At 41.7% G+C, this 10,980-nt stretch overlaps 1 protein-coding gene across 1 annotated transcript; it reads right to left on the bottom strand.

The window, feature by feature from the left end:
* Positions 1 to 1,732: 1,732 nt before the first annotated feature.
* LOC108106252 (cytochrome P450 9b2-like) lies at positions 1,733 to 3,816 on the bottom strand. The gene is made up of 4 exons (XM_017213217.1): positions 3,462 to 3,816; positions 2,882 to 3,389; positions 2,189 to 2,825; positions 1,733 to 2,123 (listed from the first exon to the last, which is right to left on the bottom strand). Exons 1-4 carry the CDS (start codon positions 3,665 to 3,667, stop codon positions 1,957 to 1,959), a joined length of 1,518 nt encoding a protein of 505 aa, XP_017068706.1. The 5' UTR covers positions 3,668 to 3,816; the 3' UTR covers positions 1,733 to 1,956.
* Positions 3,817 to 10,980: the final 7,164 nt, after the last annotated feature.

Below are 10,980 nucleotides of genomic sequence, written 5' to 3' on the forward strand. Positions count from 1 at the left end.
AGTCACACATTCCTGTCTTCAGTCTGCAGAATTGGTTTGCATTTAAAGACAAAAACGTCGTCGGAGAGCAGTAAAATGTGAAATTTGTGCAAACAGTGAGACGGTTCCCCCATGAATCTCTACCCATTGGCTTGGGGAGTCTTGGGGGCGTGGCAGGGCCCAAGACGCAAGTAAACTTTGCACGTAGTCAATTTAAATAAATTAACACGCTGTTGTGTGTGTGTGTGTGTTGTGGGGTAGATAAGGAGAGGGTGTTCCACCCAATCCGATCCCCAGGACAAATGGGTTATTCCTCCGTGTCCCACTGTGCTGCAATATGCCAAAACACGAAGCATTTGACATGCCCACGTAGCCAGGACGTTATTCCTGGTCAGGGGGAACTGGGTATCAATGTCCTTGTAGCCGGGTGGGTTTCCCCTTTTGCCGGGTGCAATGCTCCTGGGTGGGTGCTTTTTGGCTGTTTTGTGCGACTGCCACAACGCATAAATCTTCAACTTTATGGCATCAATAAATGTCGGGGCGAAGTAATGATTTCGTCAAGTTCTCTTCTGCCATTGTGCAGTGGCAGGGCCAAGCCGAAAAATCCTCCCCTCGTCGTTTGTTGCATTCAATTGGGGGTTGCTCCTGGGCTTGCTTGGCAGGGATCTGTATAACTGGGTAGATCCTTGATGGCACCAATCGAGCTTCGAAGCTAAAGCCATCTAAATAGAAAAAACTGAGATATACTTATGGGTTTTTATATTTAAAATTTAATTTCACTTAAAGATTTAGTCAAAATTGTTTAAACATGAAATTTGTATTGTTAAAACTAAATATAAAAATAATGGGTAAATGAATGCAAAAAAATGCCATTCCTAAATACACTTTTTTTGCTTTATTTATTTATTTTATAATAATTTTATTATTGTTTTATAAAATCTCATTATTTTTCTTTGCCTGTACGGGTTCGTTCACCTCCCAAACCTCGAAAAATAAATTGTGGGCGTGTTGACGCCCACAAGGAGCTAGCTGAAAGCGAATGAAAGGCTTCACACATTCGGCGCACAATTTATTTATTGGTAGAAATTTTGGGAGTAAGTTTATGGCTGAAGCCCATCTGCATAAGCGCCCAGGAAAATAAGGAGCTCGAGGAGCATTGAATGCCCTGACAGCAGTCTGCTTTATCAGCCGGAGCTGGAAAAAGGAGCTCCTGCCACTGACAGAAAGTTTTTACGCACTTTTTTTACGACCCAACGAGCCACCCATCACAGGAAAAACCCCTCTCGCATGGCAGGCCGTCATAAAAATGTCGTAAATTCGGCGAAGCGAAAGTTTTCCAACTGAGAACTGAGAATGGAGAAGTGAGGACTCAGAGCCCGGTTGTTCGGTGCCATCGTAAAAGCCTTAATTAATTTTCTAATCAACATTTTGCCTGCATGTAAATCGTCTGATTTTCTGAGTCCATTCCGGGCCCGCTTATGTGTAGCATAATTTCAGGCGCTCCACCCACATCGCCAAATCGCTACAGTTTTTAGTACTTTCAGTATTACTAAGCTCGACTGGGTAAGCCTTCAACTCCATTAGCTGGCCGAGCTGCTTGGTTAAGTCAACTGCGATATGTCAAAGTAAACGGCTATAAAGTCTCAACTACCAAGGGGCGGTGGGCGGTGGGTGGAGCGTTAACTCCCAAACTGGCGCCAGTAGTCAAAAGTTGCGTGCTCTGCGTTTGGATGATTCTGGACATTGTTTTGGTGGTGTTTACTTAGTTTGTTAGTCGTCTCTTGTTTTTCTGGTTTTTGTACAGTAAGAGAAAACCTATGAATTTTGTGTAAATCCTACTTCCTATATTATATTTATTGTTTCCATTCGTGTTAACCGTACACGTATAACAAAATAATACTGATATTCGTTTGTCATATTCGTGCGGAGTATATAAAAGCATCATCACACATTCAGTCTTTTCGGTTACAAAATCGGTTATTGGCGTGGCACCAATTGCATATAGAATCCAGATCTGGGGGTCAGGCTGAAGCTACGAGCCTCCTCCCACATATCTTTAATGGTCCGGGGTGAAGCCTCAATCTTGAAGTTCAGCATTAAGTGGTAAAGCATGCCCTTCACCTGCATCTGGGCAAAACGATTGGCTGTAAAGGAAATTAAATATATATATTATATATATTTCAAAGTGTAATCTAAGAGATATTCTTACCAATGCAGCTTCGAGGTCCAGCACCAAATGGTATATAGGTAAATGGCACGATTTCAGTTTTTCGTTCTTCATTAAAACGTTCTGGATCGTATTTCCTGGGTTCGGGGAAGTAGCGATCATCGCCATGCAAACCAGCAATGGGAATGGTAACCAAGTCACCCTTTTTGAAGTCAAAAAGTTTGTTACCATCTCCATCAGTCAACGTGTAAGCCTTGGAGCAAACGCGATCTATGGAGGGAGAGAGGGTCCACTTTCTCAGTGTCTCACAGATCACCATGTCCATATAGGTCATCTTTTGTACAGTATCATAGGTCAGGGAACCACCATTCAGAGCCTCTTCCGTTTCCTTGATCTCCTGGTACAAACGTTCTTGGATTTCTGGATTATTCAGTAGTTCATAAGCCGTAATGCAGATCAGATTGGAATTGTTGTCGAAGGCAGCAAAGAAGAAGATGAAGCACTGGGCCACAATCTCGTCATCCGTCCAATTATCCTGACTCTCCTTCTTGGCCTCCATCATCAATTGGATCATGTCGGGACGTGTGATGCCCTGTTCCTCGCGCAGCTTCATGGCATCCACCACCAGGCTAACAAAGTAATCTACTTTCTTGCCATCGAAGACTTTCATGTTGAAGAACTAGTAAAATACCAAAATTAACTATGTTTCTTTAGGGGTCTTCCTTAGGGACTTACTGTAAAAAGCTTAGGCGCCAGGGCAGAAAGTGTAAACTTAAAGAACTGGAAGGCTGTGGAAAAGATCAGTGACTGGCCAACCGAATAGAATTCGTTTTCTGGGTTCTCAAATGAGTTCACCTTCAGGCCAAAAGCCGTAGTGGCGATTATATCACTGGAGAGCTTGTTGAACAATAACTTCATGTCCACTTCAAAGTCTTTGCCGGCGGAGGAATTACGTGATAATTTGTTCAGGTGCTGCATGCATTCAGAGAAACTGTCATTCATCAGGGTGAACATGTTGCGCATCTTAGCAGCCGTGAACACTGGAGTCAATGTGTTCCTCATACGCTTCCAACGCTGATCCTTCATCACATTGATCATGTCGTTAAGCAGTCGTTCATTGGTGGTAATCATCAGCTGGTGATTGGGAAAGTGGTCAAAGTCTTTAACGCAGATCTTCTTGATCAGTTCGGGATCGTTGATCTGGACTATAGGCTTGCGGAGATTAAAGAAGCCCACCACTTTGCTGTACAACGAGAATAAAAAATAAAAGCTTATAGAACTCGTTATAGAAATATATATAAAAGAAATGACTTACTGGTGACGCGTGCGCAGGTAAAATTCGGTGAGTTGTTTGTGCAGTGAGATTCGTTGTAGCGCCGAGGCGGCCACATTTCCAAAGAATGGCCAGGGTTTTTCGTACGGTAGTTGCCGGTTCTCAAAGGTCTTGAAGGTGCCAATGGACCAGTAGTAGATGAACAGAGCGAGACCCAAGAGAGCCAGGCAGATTTCAAGGCAAGCCATGATTAGTAGTGTTGGGGTAGGTTGTAGCACTTGCGAGCTGATAGTCTAATAAGAACTGATTTTCAGGGCTGACCGGTACCCAAATATATACCAGTTCTTATCGAAAACAAAGCTAATCAATTGTAACCGAGGGCAGATATCGTCAGTCAAGCGGTTGAGCACTACCTACTGATTTGATGGTGTAAATCGATGCATATAGCTTTTTTCGAGTGCTTTTTGGATTTTCACAAGAGCTTTTTGGCTCTCTTTGGGGAATTCGATGACTGAATGAATTTCATCATTTTTTTTAAACGATCTCAGCTTTTATTTAGCAAAGCTCGTGATGTTCGAGCTTTTTGATAATTATGCTTTTTTCAATTTGAAGAATCTAACAGTTAATGATGCTTTGCAGTTTTTTTTTAGTAGTTAACTTAGAAAATTATAAAAAATTATTGTTAGATATGGATATCACCTGATCAACATATTAATTTGATTTTTGTTCTATCAAGTTTATAAATTAAATTATACAAAAATTATCTCTATTAAAACAATATTAGCGTAAAAAGTGTTGATCTAAATATTTAAAAAAGTGTGTTAGAAAAGTGTTTAAAATTCTCAAAAATATAAATTATATTATAAAGACATAAACATAAAAAATGGCCATACTAAAATGATAACTGATAAGGCTCTGTTTGTGTATTGATAATTCCGGATTACCTATTTTACTAGGCAGTTTATTACCATTCTGATAAACGATAATAAAATTACATAATATCCAAAGCATTTTTTTTTTCAAATTTATTTAATTAATTTGGCTGTGTAACCTAATAAATAAAGTGCAAACTTAACGGATTATGTAAGAGTTATATCACTCTATACTTTCTTCGAGTGCAGACCTCTAGTGCTAGATTAGTAGGAATATATATATAGAGGAGAATCCTTGAATTACCTCCTGCCCACTGCCAAATATCACTCATTCGCCCCGTCAGCAACAGCAGCACTGTCCCTGCCAATTAAGTGAGGAATTTCGGTTTATTTTTCTTGTGCACAACTGCATGGCACAGCACAAATTAATTTAAATATTTAAAGAGTTTAATTATTTTTTAACTGCCCAACAAGGACAAGCGCAGACAGGGAGTGAAAGAATGGAGTATGAGCAGGAGGTGGAGCATGGGGGAGCAGGAGGAACAGGAGGAGGCCAAGTGCCATGATCCGGAGCCATAACTGCATGGCAACCTGCGAGGACGACGACAACGGGCAAACAGCCAAGCGTAAACTTAACTGACAAGTGGAGACTTAACTTCCCATAACAAATTGCATTCCAATTGCATGTCGGGAACGCACACATCCCCCCAAACACAGCCCAACCCCTTGGAGGCCGTGGGGCATAAACAAACACTCACACACACACACACACACTGCGCGGAGTCACATTCACTCAATGTTCCTCCCGGCAGGACTTGGTCGTCATCGTCATTGCTGTTAATTTAAATTGCTTTAAAAAAAAGCAGGTGCACAGCACACTGAATGGGGGAAATGAGAACAGAAACGAGTTCCATTCAGGCCAAATGGCAACAGGAGCTGCTGCTCCTGCTGCTCCTTCTGGGCTTGCGAGTTTTCTCCTGGAAGCTGGGAGCAGGAGCACAGCCTCTCGAGTTGCCATCCCCGCAGATGCCATGCACGAAATAATCCTAAAGGGTGTGAAAAAGTATGAATGCAGCCAAGAATGTGCACACCAAATAGGGGGGTGGGGAGTGGGTGGTGCTGGATGGGCTGTATGACTTGCATAGGTTGTATGGTTGACTGTGGAGGACGCGAGAAATGAGCTAGCTCGCTGTGAAAGGAAAACAAAATTATGCAACTTGAAAATGGGCGACAGACAGACTGACAGACAGACATAGAAGCCAACACCCAGCCATACACATTCACACACAATCCCTACTCCTTGGTTGCTCCTCAGTTGCCATCTCAGATGCAGCGTTCTGTTTTTGTAGCATGAGTGAAGGCTGCTCCGGATCCCAGTTTCAGCTCCTCCTTCACATTTCTGCCTCCTCTGTGGTTTGGTGCAACACTCGCCCACGAGAGCGTCTCGACAAAAGTGCTGAAAGAAATATGTTTTAAAGATCTGGAATCAATTTCTGCAACTAAAATAAAAGTTTCTTATGAATCAATGATCCTATTTATTTTTTCTCTTGTAAATCCAATGAATTTTTTTGCAAAAAGTTTCTAATAAATGTCAAATATTTTAAGAAATTGCATAGTATTTCTCACAGTGTACATGTACATTCAATCTTCTCCGCAGAAGTGAAATGTTTTTGGTTGCAGTTTCTACTTTGCATTCAATTAAATCCGGACTCGAAGTAATTGCCAAGTAAATACGAAAAGCAAACCAAGACGGGAGCAGACTATAAAAATGCTTGACAAGATAACTTGGCAGGAATTCGGCACTGGAAAATTGAGGGAAAAACTGTGGAATGAGGAGTCGCCGCATTTTTATTATTGATAAAATTTGCTAAGCGACAACTTTTCTGCCGGCCAAAGTTCGTGCGGGTTGTGTCAACCCTTTTGGCTCTCCTTGAACTCATCCTTGGCCTTCCCTTACAAGTTTATTAAAATTCAGGACGAGCAGCAGCAGCCGCAGAAAGAAAAATTCCGAGAAATTATATTACCAAAAATATTGAAAAAAAAGAAGCGGAAAGGACTAGGGGATAAATAAGGAAGTTGAGATAGGAACTTCGGAGGATGCCTGCCACATGTGTCGCCTTTAGGGGCCAATCGATGGATGGGATTGAATGGCAAAGGCAGCTGAGCCCGCGGGTGCCACCCCCTCATGCTACACACTACCCCCTAGAAATCCTGTCGCACTGCGGTTCAATTCAATGATTTGTGGTCCTGGTTGTGTCTTAATTTATCCAGCAGCTTGCTCAGCTCACACAAGACAATCGCCGACAAATGGAGTGGGGTTTGTGAAAGTTTTTAAAATACTTTCCAGTCGGTCTAGAAGTTTTTGGCCAAAATAATTTGTATGCGGTGGCGAACGTACATGAAAACTTTCCGCTCAGCGGGGAAAATAGTTTGGGAAAGTCCTTCATCTATTTAAGGGGACAGAAGGGGAGTATGACTACAAGTTAAGGCTACTTATTAAAATCTCCCCTTGGCCCATTGAGCAGTACAAGCACTTGGTATTTCTTTGAGCACATGTGAGCTTCCTTGCTGGCTTTTCTTTTTTTGGGTTGAACACTTGAGTTGCATTGTCCTTTTGTTAGGATGGCTGCTCGTTTCTCTAAAAAAAGGAGAAGAAATGGTTGGATAGCTTGGCATAAGGACTTTCCTCTGGCTGCCTGTTGGAATGTGTTGACATAGCGCTAAATTTTTCAGTTACTTTTGTTTGCCCTTCTGCTAGACTTTCTCCGACTTTCCGTTTGTCTGTGGGTGTGTGTAGTTAAAGTTTTCCACTCTCTCTCTCTGCAGCATATTTGCTCAGGACTAAAGGGCAAAAGCCAGTTAAATGTTCAGGCCAAATATGTTTGGGGCGTTAGACTGTGAAAAAGGATTTGCGGCAAATCAAACAATATGAATAAGGCACTAAGGACATCATAACACATAAAAGGTTGGTCATGAATTTCTTTTTGGTTTTTCTTAAGAAATGACTTACTAAAGGACTTAATCGGGCTTAATCTAATCGAAAATTGGGGATAGGTCTCACAGATCTAATGAAGCTTCTTTCCGTCTAAAAACAGAAATGACCTTGACTTTATTTATGACAAACTTATAACAGCATTTTGTTGAGGATTATCTTTACTTATTTAAGAGATTTCCTTCCTCAACCCAAAGACCATCACATTTTCCATTTCACAGTTTGCAGTTACCCAACGTCCCATTACCTGTTTAATATATGTATCTAAACCCCTCACCAACCTCATTGAACTTAAATGCCCCGTGGAAAAGAAAAGTTTGTCTTCAGTTTTCCTTGTTGTTTTCCGCCTCTATCTCTCCAAACTCAACTCCTCATTTCCAGATTTTGCCATGTCTCAGCCCACTAACCTGGCTCATTTACCGCTAATTCTCACAATGCTGCAATCTCGTTTTGGGCCAACAAAAAAAAAGACAAGAGGAGTCGTAGGTAATGCCGCTTAACCGTTATGGCCATAAAAAGGAGATTCCAAAACTTAACGCAAAGCGACTCAATAAGCGATGGAGAACATCACCTGAGCACACCCAGCTAACCCAGCTAACCCTTTTGCTGAGAACTAAAGCATCAGCCGCAAAATCCCCCAATGGACTGCTGATTCCGACTCCATTGAGGCGTAAGACTCTCGCCAAACTCCATTCCATTCCAAAATCAACTGCATTCCTAAGCCCTGTCAGGCATTTTATGGCCAACACGAAAGCTAAACTTTTGCCGAGGGAATCGTTGCCACACAAGGGAGTCCGTTTGCCCTTGTCCCTTGCCTAGGTTCTTCTTCTGGTTTTCCCCACATTTTCTCCCTACTTTCCCTTCTTGCTTAGCTGCGCTCGTAAAATTTTATGCGTTTTTTGCGCCCTACGCTTGGCGTTGAAAATGAAAATTGTTACTCCACAACAAGCCAGCCCACTCACGACTACGGATCCGGCTGTAACTCCGGGTCTGTCCCCCGTATCCGTATACCCGTATGCCGTTCCAGCCAAGTCGAGTGTCGTGTCGCCTGCCAGACGTGGCCAAGGGGTGGCACTTTGTTTGGCCTAGAGATGAAAGTTCAGACGATTGACAGTTCATCGGAAAAAAAGCTAAATATAAGGAAGAATTTTACGATTTTGGATACTTTTTAGATTCTATTGTAAAATTCTAAATAGAATAATATTTACTTGAGGGGTACATTTTAAGGTTCTTTTAGGATACACGAAAGTATTAACTTAAAACCAAAAGATTGTTAAACAAAATTGGCCAAAGAAATAAATCCATTCACGTCTTCAAGGATATAAAATTTCACTGTCATCTCTACTCGTCCTTTGGCTTTGTTTTTGTTGCTTCTTGCTTTTTATGACTTTGGGGTATTTATTACACTGAGAGGAAGGAGGGAAGCTCCAGCCTGATGTTTCATTTCTGTCGTTTCGCTGGCTCTGTCTCTCTTACTTTCCCACCAACTTTTCCCTTTGCCACCCATCCTCTGGCTTGTGCGTTAATGAGTCAACACAAAAGGCTCAGCTGTTTGTTTAATGCATGTTCCACCCCTTTTAGACACCCCTTCAGGTGGTTGGGTGGTTTTAGTAGGTGGATGGGCGTTGTTTCAATGTCGTCTTTGTTCCGCTACAGTTTGTCCAAATAAAGCAAAGTGTTGGCCCGACTTTAAGGGCTCCCAACTCACAGATTGACACGAGCAAATCACTTTTGGCAGGAGGACTTACCCTCGTTTATCCCTAATTACTTCGGCCACATCCCAATGACCTTTTTCGTATTATTTGCTAGATTTATATGATATATTGTAGGATTAAGTTTTAGCAACCTGTATATTTTGTTAACCAATTAGTTTCAAGCGCAAAAACAGTTTTTTTCTCTAGTTTCTGAATTTTATTTATTTACAGTCCCAGTTTTTTGCCATCAGCATAACCATTTAGAGGCACTTGAATCCTATGGTGATATACCCTTTGAAAGTAGGTTAATGAAGGCTAATTTTAGCATTTAAGTGATAGCGGTGCATCACGGTTTGACATATTCATGTACCTTTGGGTAAAGGAGTTTGTACTCAAGCAAATCAATAAGACCATCCTTTGTTTTTATAAAACTTTGGAATAATTACCAGATTCTGAAGCCAAGACTAATTAAAGTTATGGTCTATTTTTGTGTCAGCTTGAATTATTCAAGTAAGGGAGGTTGTGTTCCTTTGAGTTGTCTCACATTCAGCATGCCCCAAAAACACAATTCAAAGTTTCCCTCTCACTAATTGTGCAGAAATTTTGCAAATGAAAATGCCATAAAAAAGCAAGAGGGAGAATCCATAAAAATCTGCAACACACGCAGGTCCATAGGATTGCCATGGAGATGACTGCGTTATAAACGAGTCTGCGATGTGCTTCAATTATGTGCCACGAAGCCAGGATGCCAGGAAGCCAGGAAGTTTCCCTTTTTCCCACTTTCGCGGCTGCGAAAACTTTTGCCCTGTGATGAATGTGAAAATATGTTTTTCGGGGACTCCATAATGAGAAGGCAGCTCGGTAGCGAGTTGCACCATCAATCTGCTGCTGGCTTTCGGAGTCACTTGATAGCTTTGCCAGTGGGCCTGTATGCGTAGATGTAAACAGTAGACCAAAAAATTTAATGTGTAATTTATTGGTGTGTGAGTATGTCAGGCATTGGCCAACGGTGCGTATGCGTAATGTGTAATGTGCAATTTATGCGTGCGCCCAGGTAAAAGGCATAACAAAGTGGCCTAGGTCATTCCACCGTTGGCCCATGCGGCGTATGAGTAATGCACATTTTACGCCTGAATTGCCAAAGCCATTTGTGCCTTTTTTCGCTCTCTATTTATTCCCTTTCTGCCAGTGGCCCGTATAAAATATTAATAAATTGAAAGCCATATGAAATGGCATTTTTATGTTTCTCTCTCTTCTGTCGAGCTTAGTCTTTTGTTGCCCAGCTGTCGTTCCATTACAAACATTGCAAATATTCCGCATACGCCATGTGCGCGCCGAGTCGTACATTTCATTTTTAGGCAAATTTCAGCAATTGCAAATGCAGTTGAGCCTTTGAGTTGTACAAACAAAGTGCAGATGTGGCTTTTATCCTGTTCGCTAATGCTTTTATCTGCTATCAAAGAGGGATTTTCAATTTTAAAGAGTGGTTATCAGGGAAGTAACCTTATTTGGTTGTAACTAATTTCCCTTTTAGGTACATGATATAAGAGCAGCCATCAAAAGAGTATCAAATCTTCTTTATTCCTTTAACCGACACATCCTTTATACTCTTTCCTTCTTTTTTTCATGCCACACTTCCTGCTTCCAACTGTTCAATCAACCTTTTTTCGTAGGCATTTGATATTCATGACAGGCAGATATTTGTACGTGCCAGGAAAAGCTAAGCAGCCTATCCACTAGCCTAGCAAAATGGCAACTCATTGTGTAACGGTGTTGTTTTTGCTGCTGATTCAAATGCAAATATAGCTTCGATTTGGTCCTGGCCAAAGTTTTCGCACGAGGAAACTTTTTCGGCTGCCTACGTAGTAGGCTCTGGAACTTCCGGTGGAACCAAATCCCGGGGAAGCGAGGAGACTTTAAGCCCCAATAAGCCGAGCCAACTTTACGGTTTATTGCCATGTTTGTTTGTCAATCGTTTTGGGAAAAGACGTGGAGGCAAGACG

This window comes from Drosophila eugracilis, unplaced genomic scaffold (assembly GCF_018153835.1).
Source record: "Drosophila eugracilis isolate 14026-0451.02 unplaced genomic scaffold, ASM1815383v1 contig_90, whole genome shotgun sequence".
NCBI classification, from domain to species: Eukaryota; Metazoa; Arthropoda; class Insecta; order Diptera; family Drosophilidae; genus Drosophila; species Drosophila eugracilis.